Consider the following 17,837-nt stretch of genomic DNA (forward strand, 5'->3'; position numbering starts at 1 on the left):
CTTCCTGCCTAAGTCATTTCTCTCTTCACTTCAGCCCTGCTCACTTTGTCTGCTGAAAAACTCCACTGTCCTCACTATTGAAAAAAGAGAGAGGCATACAGCGTATACTTCAATGGTTTAGGTAAGTTTATTATGAATATGTTACAGGTGAAGTATCTAACCTGTCACTATCAGTGATCAGGGATAAGTAGTTACTAGTTACATTTACTTGAGTAACTCTTAAAAAAAAAAAAAAAAAACTTCTAAGAGTAGTTTTACTGCACCATACTGTTTACTTTGTAAAGAAGTAACTCCCTTTCTTCGCAACACTGGGCTACACACTCGATTCCTTATTTTTTCATCTCACTGCCACCAGTGGATCAACTGCGTGATTACGTTTCACCAATCAGACATAGTAAAAATAATCACATGACCATACACACTCAACCTGTGGCTACTCTACCCGTCTCTGTCAGTGATACATTAACATGACAGTATAATGGTTTGGACCTTTGTAATATTAACATAGATGCTGCAGCGTCACATTAAAAAACATTTAACTGGCAAAACACAAGCTGACATTTATTATGAAGAGGTCACAGGACATGCAAGTCTTTACCATAGACTGTATAAAGATGGACGACGGAACTGCTCCTCTGAAGTGAAGCCAAAGCAAGTAGAGCTCCCCCTGGTGTCTGGCTGCAGTATAGGTCATGAGCTCCACCCCCTCCATGATGGTGGATGGGACTTGGGCCAAACTAAAACACTAAAATACACGTCAAATTAATTTTTTTCAAGGATGGTTTCTGTCATTTTAGGTAGTTAATACAATGTTGATGAATGTTCAAGTGTCATTTTTTTTGCTACGTTTCGTTTTAGTTAGTAATTTGACACTATAGAAACAGGATGTAACATAAAGGCAACTACCAGTTACCATGCCAACAGCTCTATAAAGCGGTCCTGTGGGACCGTGACAGTTGTAAAATAAATGAAATAAGTAAGCACAGCGTGTAATATAACATGATGTTTTTCCTTAAAAAATGATTTACCACGCACACTTTAAACAGGACGGCAGCAGCATGGGCACAGTTAAAAAAATTTCCTCAGGAATTTTCTAGTTGTTCTTATTGCCGCGGCCTTTACAAGAGCTTTCAACAACATCTTACTCTCTTCTCTTCAGCTATTCTTATAGTCTGTGACTCATTCAGACACAGCCGAGGCAAACCTGCTGCCTGACATTCTCCGCTGTTGCCTTAAAATACTGTATGATCTCAGCTCTTGTTATATGTAAGAATGTCAGAGGATGAAATATGTCAGATTTTCTTTTTCTAAACAGATGTGCCTGTTTTATTTATAAGCTACAAGCTTTTGTATCTTAAGAGAGTCACAGAGCGAGTACTCGAAGCAGCGCTACAGTATTGTTACATTTACAGCTGCTATCCATTTCAGTTAAAGTATTTTAATTGTAGTTGCATGTTAGTCTTATATTCAACTGTGAGGGTGAAGTTTGAAGAGTTTGTGTGTTATTGTGTTGTACTGGTTGATTATTTATGAATGTTAAAGCAATACGCCTATAAACCTCTTAATTCTGTAATAGATTACAGTAAACAAGGACATTTCCATTTTCATTTCTTTATTTTATTAGAAATACCAGACATACGTTAACGAAGCGACAGGACAAGACACGTACACTACTGTACGACATGATGTGTACGATACGATATGTACGATATGACACGACACAACATGACATGACATGACATGACAGGATATGATATGACACAATGTGTACGAGACGATACGACACATCACGTACGAAACCACATGACACTTACGACACAACACTTACGACATGTACGATATAACACAACACGTATGATACAATACGATACCACACGACACGGCACATACGACACGACGCGATACGATATGATGTGTACGATACGATACGATATGATGTGAAACGACACGACACCTACGATACAATACGATACCACATGACACAACACATACCATACTATACGATACAGTACGACACAACACGTACAATACGATACGATACCACACGACACGCCATAACACATACCATACACGGCATGTACGATACGATATGACAAGTTATGACACAACACGATACAACACGATACAATATGATATGATGGCTGTGCTTATGTTGGAAATGCTCCACAATCGGGAATGTACTGAAAAGGTTAAACAGATGCCACCATCTAAATAATAACTTTTTTTTTCTTGTAGGATAGAGTTACTCTTTTACTTAACCACTACATTGCGTTGTGACCAACACTTTAAGCTAACGGTGATACTGTTCATTTTTGCATGGATGCTAAGATGATGCAAATGATTCAAATCATTCAAATGTGCTCTGTGGAGATGAAGGCCAAAATGGCCGCAACGCGTAGGCTCATGTGCTTTTAATCAGTCCTTTCCATGTTTAATTAAAGGCTTTTTTTAATACTTTTTCAACTTCAGAGTGCCTCTGTAATTTCTCTTTTTTTTTTTGGTGCTCTGTGGAGGTTTTGACTGCTAAATTTAGAGCAATCCCTGATTCAAACTGATCCCAGAAGAGTTTAACGTTTTTTGTCATTAACGAAACAAAATCTGCCCAAAGTTGTCAAACGTGATCTTTCACTGCATTTCTATATCGTTATAGTCTAGTGTTTTGAGGCAGTGAGTGGTAATTTCAGATGGTATTAATCAAGAGAAAACTCCACAGGGCACCTTTGAACCACAGTATGCTTTCATTTGACGTCTAATACGTTTGCGTTGCTCATTTGTGTGCCCTTGTCCTGTCTCCTCTTTCCCCTTCTTGTTGCCAGGCAACCATTCAGGCGTGGTCGGTTGTGTTTCACTTTATTTCACGGCAGCACTGAAAACCCAGTGAGGATGAAGGACTTGATGGTTCATCTGTGTTTGTATAAAACAAAAAAAAAAAACAACGACAACAACATAAAAAAGAATAATAATCTGTGCGTACATTGTCTGTCACTTAACACACTTAAAATCAGCAAGCACGACTCACTGCACTGGTTTGAACCGTAGCCACTGAGGGTTTGCACCCAGAGACTCAAGAAGTGCTAAGAAGATTTCTGTGCAGTAAGGTTGCGTCAAGTCAAATGACAGGAAAAAAAAAAAAGATTTTGATTCTCTCCTTATGGTTTTCTTTCTTTTTCCTCCACCCTACTACTCTCTCTTCAAAGGAAAAATAATCAGTTAAATGTAGGCTCCGATAAACCCTTGTGATTTTGCATATGAGCAGAATACGCATGCAAACACAAGGGGGCGGTGTTGCACTTTTGTTAAATTTCCACTTGCCGGTACCAGAGCTCAGCTTCTTTGGAACATGCTACACTTTTCCGGTCACAACCAAACAGAGGGGTACGTGGCGATTATGATATACCAATGTACTAGTCGAGGAGTTTCACAGTTGATGGCACAGGCGGTGTAATTTTGACCATCTTTCTTTTTTTTGTTTTGTTTTCTTTTATTCTCTCTGCTGGTTTGTTTGAACCCTTGATTTTGCTATTAAAAACAATTGTGCGTCCTCATCAGGAAGCGTAGTGCACTCAACCTGCATCCTGGAATAAATCACTCCCATAACTTGAACGACTCTCTGCTTTAAATCTTATCAGCCGGTCAGTCCAGAGCCACTGGTACTGCTCCCGGAAGTCCAACACTTGCTCAACGGAAAACATATTTTAACAGTAATGGTCAAAGAAATTTCAAACAAACTTTTTCCATTCACTGCTGTGCTCTGAATATTAGGAGTTGTTGCTTTAAGACGAACCCTGATGAAGCAAGCATCCCCCCCCCCCCCCCCCCCCCCGCATTTGTGATCCAAAACTCCACAGGTTAATACCACTTTTTTTTTTTTTGTCTCGGCTACATTATATTATCTTACAGCACGCTGTGAAGTACTATTACAGTTTTTTCCAATTGCTTAAACACAATTTTGCAAAGTAGGTTGGTTTTATCAAAATACTAACACAATTCACCAAACCACACACCGAAACTGCAAAATACCTCATATCCCGCAAAATGAAGCACTGCAACCAAATTCAAACTTTTGCACCAGATGGCACACACTTCATTCGTATTACAGATTTTTGTCGAACAAACTACACACTGTTGGGCATAATGAAAAGCACTCTCATCTTTAGTATGCTTTGCCATAATACTAACATAGTTCAAACTGTAGAGAATTCTTCAGATTGTTCACATGCACAGAAATATTTGCAGATACACACACATGCTATTGAAATATTTATATTTATTTATTTATTTATTTTGTAAGTCAGTGCAACATATGCACAGCAGATATATTTACATTGGAGTGAACTAAAATATGCTCACAAAACAGTAAGCTGAAAAATACAATTGCAGAAAAAATGTGCAGAAATTTTCTTTTTTAAAAAAAAGAGGAAAGCAAAATAATTAGACAATTAGGTCTGGCCACAACGCCCCGTCAACATCGCACTCTCACCCTCCCTCTTCCTCTTCCTCTCTCAGCAATGTCTTCCATTGTTGTTGTAAAAGAAAAAAAGATGCTTACTTGTGGTCTTTTATTGCTTACTTCCTGATTGAAGTGTTAACAATTACATAACACCTATTTGGCCAGGTAGCACATATAGTGGCCAATAAGCTTATGTAGTGCGTCATTTTAAATGGCAGTGTTTTGAAATCGCAAACATGTGACTTTATGTCAGATTGTTGTGTCTTATGCAGAGAACCACGTTCAGTACACTTAAAAAGTGCCATTTTGAATTGCAAAATGTGTGTAAAGCAGTTTAAAGTTTTGGAGATTTGAGATGAGGTTTTGCTCCCTGTGTGTCAGTTTAAATATTTGTGCTATCCATGTCATTTTAGTGTGTTAGCAACTGGAAAAAACTGTAAATGCTATTGACGGTGCCGATATCTGCAGCGCACAGTATTGATAAGTGATTGATATGTTCAGTTCTGTTGTGTTCTCTTAGTTGACTTTGTTGCTGTGGTTGTAGAGCGTGTTCAAGCTTCAAATAACTTGTAGAAAAGCCTGCGTAGCTTCTTTTGTGTGAGATGCTACAATGTGTATTCGGGTAAAAAATATAGATTTCATTGTTCAAAGCAGCGGTTCCCAAACTTTTTTGGCCGTGCATCCCCTTCTATGTCCCAACCGGGATGATTCACTCCCAATCCCCCCACACCTTAAAAAAAAAAAAAAAAAACTCAACAAGCTTTTTTTTTTTTTATAGCCATATTAAAGGCGATGTGTTTAATCATGCTCAAATGACCAGAACACGTACAGACAATTGAATTCAACTGAAACACTAACATTTTCAATATAATGCAACAAAGTTACGCACAAGCTTCCACTTCTAAGAGCACCCCCTAGAGGCAGCTCTATGCGAGATGAAAAATGCGAGCACCCACCAAACTCTGGTTTAAAGCATTACTTTCTACTGTGTTTTTATGTGTGATGTCATCGACTACTCAACGTCGACTTTAAAAAAAAAAAAATCCGAAGTCGTTCAACCCCTAAAGCACACAGACATCATAGATTTCAGATAAGCAGTTTAAATCTTAGAGCTATTTGGCATTTGGTTTGTTTTAAATACATAATACACTACTCTATATATTTGCCCACACACAGTTTTAAATAAACTGAAGTAAAGTTGTCTTTCAATGTCCTCTTTCACTTCTTGTGGAAGACTTCCCCATCTGGCTGCTCTTTCCACTTCAGGGTGACTCCACTCACTCCGTTCTCCTCCAGTCTGTCCTGGAGCTGGGAGACACACATGAAATAGGTTTGCTGAATAGGACTTAGATGCACGTCTGCATGGCTAGGTTAAAATTCCGAGCGAGCACCATGCACCACTCTGAATCTGAAAATAAAAAAAAATAAATTAAAAAAATGAGTGAAAAAAGTAATATTAATCTTCCACAATTTTAATAACAATTTATTGTTTTTAAGTGAAAACGATCAATTTCTCAGAAAATAATGGGCACTTGCTTTCTCTCCTCTCTGTGAAAGGCTAGTCAAAGTTAGACAGACAGAAAAAGAATAAAGAATGAGGATGCCAAAAGACTGCTGACTCAGCTAAATCATCAGACATAGTGACAGGAAAAATAACTGGATGTTGCAGCTTTAAGGATTTTTTTTTAAAAAAATGCTTAGATGTGACAGAAAAATGAATTCATCTGCAACTCAGTATGACCTAAAACCCTTCAGATTGATACCTGCTATTTTTGTTTGAAATGACAATAGAAACCACTTTTACCTTTGACCTTGACCTTTAGTGCTGCATTAAATGCCATCAATCACAATATTATTCTACACAGACTGGAACATTCACTGGAATTGAAGAAACAGGCTTGGATGATTAGAATTTGTTGAAACGATGATTCTTCAAATCAAAGTCAGTCATGGAGTGCCTCAAGGTTCAGTGCTGGGCCCGCTACTTTTCACATTATACATGTTTCCCTGAGGCAACACTGTACGCTGCTGTTAAGCATGGAATTACATTCTCCCGCCCACATGATGACTTCACTGGACTTATTGCAGAAGACTCTCATATTTCTTTGTGCAGATGGCATTAAATAAATCTGCGTTTCTTTCATGTCACGCACCGAACACATCTTAAGATGCAATGCAGCAGAGCAATCCAACATAAGAGAATTAATACAAACTTTATTAAAAGTACGTGCATCCTGCCATGGCTCTCTAAATGGGTTTGTGTCTACGGGAGGAGTTTGGGGACTTACCCATACACTGTATAAATATGGACAGCATAGGAGCTCGACAAAAGTGAATCCAAAGGAAGTAGAGCTCACCCTGGTGACTGGCTGCAGTGTATGTCAAAAGCTTCACCTCCTCCATGCTAGTGGATGGGACTTGGGCCAAATTAAAACACTAAAATACACTAAAATATAATACTGATGAGTAATCAAGTGTCCATGTTTTTTAGTTTTGTTTTAGTTTGACACTTTAGAAGCAGGATGTGATATCATGATCACTAAAAGTTGCTATGCCAACCGCTCTGTGAAACGGTCCAGTGGGACCATGGGAGTTGGAGAAAAATAAATAAATAAACAAGTACAGAGTATAATCCACCATTTCTTTGGAAGAGTCAGTCTGGCATCTCTGTGTGGCTCCACTCTCAGGCCGTACTGCTCAGACTCTGGCTCCAAAGTCGCAAGGTGGCACCACCAGTATCCCCGGGAAAATAGCGTCAGTTTGGCCAATGCAAGGAAGTGGGGATGTATTGTCCATATTTATATACCGTCTAGGGACTTACCTTGGCAAGGAGGTTTGCTTTCACAGCAGGGTTGCTCAGATCAACGGAGCCCTGTGGATTCATCCTCAGCTTCACCAGCTTCATTACTACAGCAGAGGCAAAGAATGAAGATAAAACCAAAAGTTATTTGTTCTGTGATACGTCAACAACACAGTGTAGAAACCTTGTATCGCAAGTCAGAGGTCTCGCGGAATGTTGGAGATTGTTACTGTTGACACATCTGTCCTCTACAGGACACGTGCAGCTGATACAGGTGGAGCTGATTTCAATATTTCAATATTTACATACTGCAAGGGCGTAAAATGTCCGCAGGAAATCTGACCTGTTTAAGCATACAGCCTATTTGACTACTGTATTCTATATGTTTAGTGCCTCTGAAATTACATAGAGTTGAAATATAAAGAAGAAAAAAATTCAATTACACAGCTACAGAAGTGTTATGGAGATTTCTGTACACTACTTGAATGAATCAGTTTTACTGATGGTGAATAAAGCACACACCAGGGACAGTGCAAACAAATGGCAGTCGTGTTGCACAGGACAAAAACCTCCATTTTCCTGATCTCTTCAATGATGTTGAACCACACATGACTGTCCTCGAGCCGATTGGGTTTCCAAGAGTATCCCAGTTGCTGAAGGAGAAGCTGCTCCCATCAGACCAAAAAAAATTTGGATCTCTGAACAGACCAATCCATGCCGTTTTTTCCCCCACCAATTCTGCAAAATTCTGGCTCTCCGTGCTGTTCCTCACAGTGGCCAGGTCGGTGAAGTTCTCCCTGCACAATCTCCGAGCATCATACCAATCCATTTTTGTTTCATTCACAAAAACAAATTGAGGATCGAGCGGCGTTCCTGCAGTTAGAGATTAGAGGGGAGTCATTTGAGTTTACATACTGAATTTCAAAATGCTGCTTTTTCAAGGTGGAAGTACATAATTCGTTTTCTTACCCGTATAACACATTGGTAGGCGTTGCAGACTGCAAGGAACATCGTACCATTTCCCAGTGTATCCACCAACCACACAGAACTGATCCGTGTAAAAGTCTGGTTCAGCATCACCTCTGTCCCAGTCCCTATATTCAGCTCCGCTCCCGTTGAACCCATCGGACCATCTCCAATCGATCACAGTGTGCAAACCAAACCAGAATTCAGTGTTGTGTCCAGCAGATGAAACTGTTTTGATCAGGCGGTTCATTTCTTCAGCGTTTTCCACGGTGGCCAGGTCTACGTGTGTTTCTCTGCAGTAAGTCTGAGCTTCAGTCCAAGTCTTTGCATCACCAACATAGTGGTACTGACGGAGAAGGCAGGTGGAGCCGTGCCAACCTGTAAGAAAACCACTGCTTATTAATACGTATTGCTCAATATACAACACAGTGTTGGAGCAAAATGTTTCTCACCTGAGAGACACAACAGACTCAGAAAGATCCTATCCATCGCCATGTACCTCTGTGGTCACTTTGGGTCAATGTGAGATTTTATTACAGGCAAATCCAGGCAAACGTCACAGCAGGTCCATGTCACTGACAAAGTTGGCTGTCAGCAAAAATGTAAAGTGGACGAAGGCCCTCCTACGTACAAGGACTTTGCGAATTTGATTTTATGCAACAACATCAACATGTCCATGTTCTCTAGACTTTGTCATCCAAATGTAAAGTCACAGTACATGATTTCAGTGCGAGACTGGTTTTCAAATCCAGTACTCCAGATATGAATCTGCAAAGTTAAATCTGAACAGCTGACCAGTCATTGCATTGCATGAGACTGAATAATTGAACTTCAATGTTAAGACAATGACAAGAAACAGCAATTGTGCTTCATTTCATTGATTGATTTATACCACAGAGTCTACAGAGGTCTGTCATTGGTAAGGTTTATGATTTAGGTTGAAGCAATCTGTAACCAATGAAATTCTTTAAATGTTATATTTGCAGCAACAAACAGTAACAACTCCAGTCTCTCTACATCTCCCACCGGTTCTACAAAAGAAAGATCTAATATACAGCAGGTAAGGCAACACGTCCCCATTTTTTCAGTGGGCCTCTTCTATGAAGTCTGATTGGCTGGGCCATTCTAGCACTTTTATTTTCTTTCTCTGAAACTAAGTGATAGTTTCCTTGGCTGTGTGTTTGGGATCGTTGTCTTGTTTTAACATGTCCACCCTCGTTTCACCTTCATCATCCTGGTAGATGGCAGCAGATTTTTATCAAGAATGTCTCGGTACATTTTTTCCATTCATCCTTCTTCAGTTATATGAAGTTTGCCAGTGCTGTATGCTGAAAAACAGCCCCACACCATGATGTTCCCACCTGCAAACTTCACTGTTGCTATGGTGTTTTTGGGTTGACATGCAGTGCCATTTGACCTCCAAACATGGCTATTCTATGGTTTTTGACAACGTGGAGCAAAATGATGAAACGTCTCTATGTGATTCACCAAGGAGCACATGTGTCTACCATCATGAACATCACTCATATTTATTAAGGTCAGACTGCCATAAGAAACATTATTATTATTTTGACAATCTAATGTAAAATGTGTGACAATGTCTTAAGCTATTGGTGGTGTCATCTGCAAAAGGTTTAGAGCTGAAATTTCAGGATACTCCGTCCGTCCGTCCGTCCATCCGTCCGTCTTCTCCCACTTATCCGGGTCCGGGTTGCGGGGTCAGCAGCCTCTGCAGGGAAGTCCAGACAGCCCTCTTCCCAGCCACTTCCGCCAGGTCCTCCGGAGGAATCCCCAAGCGTTCCCAGACCTGACGAGAGGTATAATCCCTCCATTGTGTCCTTTGTCGGCCCCAGGGCCTCCTTCCGGTGGGACGGTGACGCCCTAGCCACCTCAACTGACTCCCCTCGAAGTGGAGGAGCAGCGGTTCTACTCTGAGTAACCCCCATGTGTCCAAGCTCCTTACCCCATCTCTAAGGCTGAGCCCGGCCACCCTGTGCAGGAAACTCATTTCCGGCGCTTCCGCTTGTATTCGTGATCCCGTTCTTCACAATTTCAGTTCATGACCATAGGTGAGGGTTGGAACGTAGATCGACCGGTAAATCGAGAGCTTCGCCTTTCGGCTTAGCTCTCTGTTTACCACAACAGACCGGTTAAGAGACCCCATCACTGCAGATGCCGCTCCGATGCGCCTGTCGATATCCCGCTTCATCCTACCCTCACTTGTGAACAAGACCCCAAGATATGAAGAAACCTTGAGCAGAACCCAGCTTGATGCTAGAGCTGATGATAGCACGTTCCAAAAATGCTAACAGCTAAAAATTCAGTTATTTTTAAAACAAACGAAAAAATTCAAATTCAAACATTCATAACACAAGGATTGGGACACCTTCATTATCTGACTGCGATACGATTAATCAGTTAACTTTATTTTCATTATACAAAGCACAAAGAAACCAACATGGAACAAAAGACAAAAATAAGAATTAGATCCATAACGTCAAACACAAATCAAACCCCGGTGAATAAGTGTATGCAGCACAAAGCAAATTTATACAAAACAGTTTTGGAGTTTGTTAAAAAATTTTAAAATTAGAAATGACAAGTTAGTGTCTGGCCTCAGATTCCTGTCAGCTGTAGTAATTTTCCATATCAGCTTTTACCATTGTTACCTCCATGGGTCCATATGGGATGCTGCGGGAAAGAAAAAATATTTGTTTTGCAAATGGGCACTAAAAAAAAAAATCCACACCAGATAAAGCCCCCTTAGTCACCTCTCTGCTTTCTGCACGTTAGTTCCAACAAGTATTTAACAAATGCGCTGACATAGAGCTTGCTGAGGGGTAACTACTAATCTAATTTATTAGCCTTTATTAACCAACCCTGCAGCATTGGGTTCTAGGTGTACATTTCAGAGCTCTGATTTCTTTCTTCTTTTCTCCCGGTGGAAGACCTTCCCATCAGGCTGCTCTCTCCACTTCAGCTTGACTCCGGTCACCCCTGCCTCCTTCAGTCTGTCCTGCAGCTGAGAAACACAAATGCGTCCGTTTTGAAACATTCACACAAATCTCAGTAGTTGCTGTGCGACTGTTTCAAATCGAGACTTGCCTTTTTCAGGATGTCTCCTTTTACGGCGGGGTCATTCAGATCCACAGGGTTCTCCACCTTCACTCTCAGATTCACCACCTTTGTTACTTGTTCTGAATGGGAAGAGAGGTGAAACATATTTCAACATTTACATACTGCCAGGGCGTAAAATGTCAACAGGAAATCTGACCTGTTTAAGCATAAAGCCTATTTGATTACTATATTCTGTATGTTTAGTACCTGGAGTTGAAATTTAAAGAAGAAGAAAACTGAATTACACAGCTACAGAAGTGTTATGGAGATTTCTGTACAGTACTTGAATGAATCAGTTTTACTGATGGTGAATAAAGCACTCACCAGGGATAGTGCAAACAAATGGCAGTGGTGTTTCACAGGACAAAACCCTCCATTTTCCTGATCTCGTCAAAGACGTAGAACCACACATGACTGTCCTCGAGCCGAGTGGGTTTGCGAGGCTATCCCAGTTGCTGAAGGAGAAGCTGCTCCCATCAGACCAAAACAAATTCGGATCTCTGAACAAACCAATCCATGCCTGTTTCCCCCCCGCCAATTCTTTAATCTTCTGGCTCTCTGTGATGTTCCTCACAGTCGCCAGGTCGGTGAAGTTCTCCCTGCAAAATCTCCGAGCGTCAGACCAATTCAGGTTTTTTTCATCCACAAAAACAAATTCAGGGTCAAGCGGTGTTCCTGCAGTTAGAGATTAGAGGGGAGCCATTTGAGTTTACATATTGAATTTCAAAATGCTGCTTTCTCAAGGTTGAAGTACATAATTCGTTTTCTCACCCGTATAACACATTTGTGCGTGTTCCATATTGCATTCAGTATCGTACCATTTCCCAGTGGATCCAGCCATCACACAGAACTGATCCGTGTAAAAGTCTGGTTCAGCATCACCAGTGTCCCAGTTCCTATATTCAGCTCCGCTCCCGTTGAACCCATTGGACCATCTCCAATCGATCACAGTATGCAGACCAAACCAGAATCCAGTGTTGTGTCCAGCAGATGAAACTGTGTTGATCAGGCGGTTCATTTCCTCAGCGTTTTCAACGGTGGCCAGGTCTGCATATGTTTCTCTGCAGTAAGTCTGAGCTTCAGTCCAAGTCTTTGCATCACCAACATAGTGGTACTGACGGAGGCAGATGCAGCCGTGCCAACCTGTAAGGGGAGATATTGTCGGATTTGGTCAAGCTTGTATCTAATGGGTATGTAATTCAAACATACAGAAGTCACAGATTTCACTTTTTTCTTTTCACTTTATATTGGTTGATATTTTAACAGAAAATAAAATGAAATCCCTCTTCCTTGAATCCTCTTACATCTTTTAAGTTGTCCGGTAGTGCTTTACATTACAACAGCATGGCAATAGTGAAGAAATACTTTGATGATGAAGTTGTTGTCCCATGCTGCAGCAGGTGATTGAGTTCACATGACTCCAGTTGCTTGGTAAGGAAAGAGAGTTCGTATGACTTGGAGAGAAGGAGTGGCCGTTTACCAGTGAGTCATTCTGGGCAGTGGTCTGGCAACAGAATGTTCTTAGTGAGGGGGCCTTTGAGGGGAGGGGCCTCTGTGGATCATCCCACAGATACTTGATCAGTTTGGGATCTAGTGAATTTGGAGGCCAGGTCAACACCTTGTGCTGTTCGTCATGTTTTTTTGAGTTGTTCCTAAAGTGTTTTTGTGTGTGTGTCTGTGTCAGGCTGCATCCTGCTGGGGATGTCTGCTGCCATCAAGGAGTGTCATTGCTATGGGGTGGGGGTGTCTGGTCTGGTCTAGGTGGGTGGTACATCTAAGTAACATCCACATGAATGAATGCCAGGTCCAAAAGTTTCCCAGCAGAACACTGAAGACAAGGTGGTCAATGTTACTTACTTCACCTTTCAGTGGTTTTAATGTTTTTTAAAGTTAGAACATCATGTAGTGCAAAACAGCAACTTTTCAAGTACAAGGTTCAGTGTTCTTTATTTGGCCATTTGTGCATAAACCAACAGTCCAGGCACATTGGAAATCTTGTGCAGGGCTGTCAGAGTTTAGTTAAAAAGAAGTATAAAATATAGAAATCACTACACAACAAAAATATAAATACAAAATATAGAAACAATATACAACTGTAATAGTACAATATAAGACGTATGAAGGCGTTATGCAGAAGGTGATGATGTGTACACATTTTTAGCTTCAGGTACTAAACACAGGAGAGGGCAATGTTGGTGACAGAGTAATAATAATAATAATAAATAGATAAACTGGTTAGATTGGTTCTGGGAATGTGAGGTGGGGTGACGGGGTGAGGGGGAGAGCAGGAGAGAGGGAGAGAGAGAGAGGGAGAGAGAGAGTATTGGGAATATTGCACTGATGGACTATTGCACATTTATCGGAGAACTACAGAACAAATTGCACATTGTACAGAAATAATAATAAGTCAACTAAGTACTTGGATGAGACTTATTTAACTTCATAGTTAGCGTACTCATTCTGATGGAGGCTGCATAAATGCTATGATGCACCTTTCAGTGTCACCTTCCCACCTAATTTGTGGGAAGAAATTGCTAGGCGACCGCCAACTGCAAGAGATCAGATCAGGCAAACGCCCCTTATCCAAACTAATGGCAGGGATGCACATTTTGAAAGATAGTCAGCCCGTACAAAGACTGGGGACATAACAACCTTACATCTCATGAATGAATGATTTGTGAAAAAAAACTAAGCTCACTTTCCATAACTTCCTGGACGAGTTTATGTGACTGTATATAAAGTAGTTATAACAAGTTTTTAAAGGCTACAGCTCATACCAAGTTAATGATACATTCACTCCTGCCCTGAATAACAGTAATGCACAGTTTTACTGTTTTATGTCAGAATATCAGTATAATACAACAATAAGCAGTCAACATGTTAACAACAAACATTTCACTGACCTGACAGATACAAGACAATTAGTAAGATCCTGTGCATCATGAAGCTTGAGTCCATCCAGTAACTGACTACTGATGTCACTGTTAGGCAAGTCCAGAGAAAGACTAAGGAGGACAAATGGTCTAATGCTGCCTTCATGCAAAACTAGCATCAGATGTCTGGCCAGTCACATTCCCATGTTAAAAATAATTTTAAATAACTAAACCGTAGCAGAGGTGCCATCTACAATTTTACAAAACATCTGATGTTATCAGGAGCATTAAAATCATGAGGGCACCTTTCAGACTACACCAAATTTAAACTTTGAAGCCCCATGAATAGGTGCCTGTGTTAAGCCACCACAGTGGGGACAGTCAGATATAAATAGATATAAAAAAATATATAATTTGCATGAACAAACACTGACACAGCCACGGTATGCAGATCTGCAGATTCATACTGACGCTGAGTTTCAGATAAGCAGAAGTAAAGTTGGGTTTAAGGCTACCTTTACACGGAAACTATCTGAACCAAAAGCGCAAAAGTGGCGTTTCGTTTTCACTTTTAACTCCGCATTTAGACGAGCGTTTCTGAAACAATTCTGTGTTCAAACGGAAACGCAAAAGTGTGTGAAATTTCATACACATAGATGCAGTATACCGCCAGATGGCTAGGTGGCAACACTCCCAAGAGTGCCTGCGTAGAGGTATTTACTTTTCTTCTACTTTTCCACGCTTAGCGCGCGAAATACATTAACCAAAACAACCACTTGGATACAAATTATTGCGGCTAGGGCCTGTTGAACCTCCATCGCGGAGCTCGACATGTTGTTTACTTGTTTTTCCGGTCCTGTCGCATGCTTGTCACGTCATTTCTATCCGACGAGAAACGCAGTTTTGCGTTATTCACCCTTTGCACGGTGACGCGAGGGTGGAGCGTTTTTAAGATTTCCACTCTGGAGGGTGGTTTCACTTTTCTACGTTTTCAACCCCCAAAAACGCCGTCACCATCTAAACGATATAGGACATCCGATAAAATGTTTTGCGCTTTTCACCTCCAATCGTTTCCGTGTAAAGTGCCCCTAAGTTTCAGAGCTCTGACTTCTTCTTCTTCTCTCGCTCCTTCTGGAAGTCTTCCCCATCAGGCTGCTCTCTCCACTTCAGGGTCACTCCTTTCACGTTTAGTTTCTCCTGGACCTAGGAGACACAGAATAATAGAATTAAGATAGTCCTCTTGTCTCACTATGCTGTGTTCCTGGTGTAAACTTTCACTCATTGTGTCGCCACAAACTAAATGATTTAAAAATCACAATATATAGTAGTTGTCAGTCAGGTTGTGCATAAAACAAAATGACAATCTTCTTTTACAAACAAAATTTAAATCTTGTGATTGTACACCTGTAAACTTTACAGCCACTAATCCTACCAACAACAACATGGGTTCAGAAGTGTAACTTCTTTCAATGATTAGAGGATGGATTTTGGAGACATGCCTTTTTCAGTAGCTCTGCTTTCACTGCAGGGTCATTCAGATTCACAGAGGGATCTTCCACCTTCATCCTCAGCTTAAACACTTGGAAACAGATGGAGGAACAAAAAAACACTGAGTTTGGTGGTGTCACATTTGTGATCACAAACTTGTAGCTTTTTTTTTTTGTTTACCTTTTTTATGAGTGGTGTCTTTCACGGGATTGTTTTGCATGCTGTAGCAGACAAATGGTAGTCTTGTGTTGCAGCTCACTAGCCTCCATTTTCCTGATCTCTGCAAATCTGCAGCACCATACAACACACTGCTGGAGCCAAATATTTTTGGAACGTCATCCCAGTATTTGAATGATGACCTATTGCCATCAGACCAGGAAATGTGAGGACGTGCAAGCAAACTGACCCATGCTCGACTTCCGCTTGCAATCATGTGAAAGATAGAACATGGGTAGACCAGGTCTGTGAAGTTCTCCTTGCAGTACCTCAAAGCTCTGAGCCAGTCCATTGATTCATTCACATAAACATAATTATGTGATGATCCTGTAGTTAGTAAATGAGGATTAAAATTCAGATTTCTTATAGTATATACTACACAAATATTTAAAATGTATATTTGAATAATCTTTGATAAAAGTGATATCTAACGTAATCTTTTTAGGGAAAGATAATGCTCACCATTAGAACAGACAAATGGATGTTCCACAGAGCAATTACCATACTGCCATACTCCACTGTTTGTTACGCTATAGCAGAGATAATAGACTGAGAAAGGTTCATCTCGTGTTTGGTTTTCCCAGCTCCAAAAGTCCTCACTAATGGAATCTGTATAATGCCAGTAGAGATCAAACCAAGCACCGATCCAGACCTCAGAGTTGTGACCAGCAGATGAAACTGTTTGGATAAGCTGGTTCATTTCTTTACTGTTTTCAATGGAGGCCAGGTATTTGTATGTGTTTCTGCAGTAGGTAACAGCCTCACTCCAACTCAAGGATTCATTAACAAAGTGGTACTGACGGACAAGGCATGTGCCGAGGATGAGCCACCCTGTGAGAAAGAAAAACGTACAGTAAACCATCTACACCTCTGAAAATGGAAGAAGGCCCCAAACTAACAATGTATTTCTCCTCCAGTGCAGCAATATCAGTTAGTAATATTCACTTCTAAATGTTAACACCAACATAACACTGACCTGAGAGACACAAGACACCCAGCAAGATCCTCTCCATCATGATGCAGCTCTGTGGACTGGAAAAGGGAACACTGCCTTTATAATAAAAGGGAGAGGAAAATTCCACCCCTGCTTTATTTTCTCTGTATGTTTGTCTCCATGCAAACAGTGATGTAATTGATGCTTTATGCAAATGTGTATATGTGTCTATAACAACGTATGTTCTTGCTTTGCTTAACCACATGTATATGTACGTGCTACTTCATAATAACACTCCAGATCACTGAGAAATAGCTCTGCTAACTCCGGCTTCCTCCCACCATCCAAAGACATGCTCATTAGGTTAACTGGTGATTCTAAATTGCCCGTAGGTGTGCATGTGAGTGTGAATGGTTGACTGTCTCTCTGTGTTAGCCCTGTGATAGACTAGCGACCTGTCCAGGGTGTACCCCGCCTCTCGCCCGATGACAGCTGGGATAGGCTCCAGCAGACCCCGCGACCCTTAACAGGAATAAGCGGTTACAGAAGATGAATGAATGAATGAATGAATGAATAGCTCTGCTATAGATTTGATGTCTTCAGTTAATTTACAATATAGAAAAGAATACAAATAAAGGAAAAATACTGATTAAGGTGTGTCCAAACGTTTGACCTGTACTGTAATACCCATTTCATTTCCTTTTATTTTCATAACCATTATCATAATCACACATGAAATGTAACTAGAGACAACTACATACACAACTTTCCAGCAGTGTAACTGGACTAACACAATGGAGTAGACATGTACTACAAATCTATACAAAGTAGACTCTACAACACTTAAATGTCACTTAAAATGTCATGGTACATGGTAAAGTGTGATGAGCTCACTCCAGCATTTAGCCAGGCTCAATCCTCATCGGGAAGGACACCATGACCAGGTAACTCAAAGCCTCAATTAAACAAACCGTGTATCTGTTAAGAAGGTTG

General features: G+C 40.7%; 1 protein-coding gene across 1 annotated transcript; it reads right to left on the reverse strand.

Annotated features, from left to right (window-relative positions):
- Nucleotides 1-4,295: 4,295 nt before the first annotated feature.
- Nucleotides 4,296-12,492, reverse strand: LOC311491833 (macrophage mannose receptor 1-like; the record flags this gene model as incomplete). Its single annotated transcript, XM_084549872.1, has 5 exons — nt 4,296-8,663; nt 10,886-10,907; nt 11,167-11,238; nt 11,322-11,413; nt 12,105-12,492. Coding segments are annotated over 5 exons (1,050 nt in total), but the record flags the coding sequence as incomplete, so codon positions are not given.
- Between the last annotated feature and the right edge of the window lie 5,345 nt (nt 12,493-17,837).

The sequence above is a fragment of the Chelon labrosus genome (genome assembly GCF_963514085.1).
Source record: "Chelon labrosus genome assembly, chromosome: 1".
NCBI lineage: Eukaryota > Metazoa > Chordata > Actinopteri > Mugiliformes > Mugilidae > Chelon > Chelon labrosus.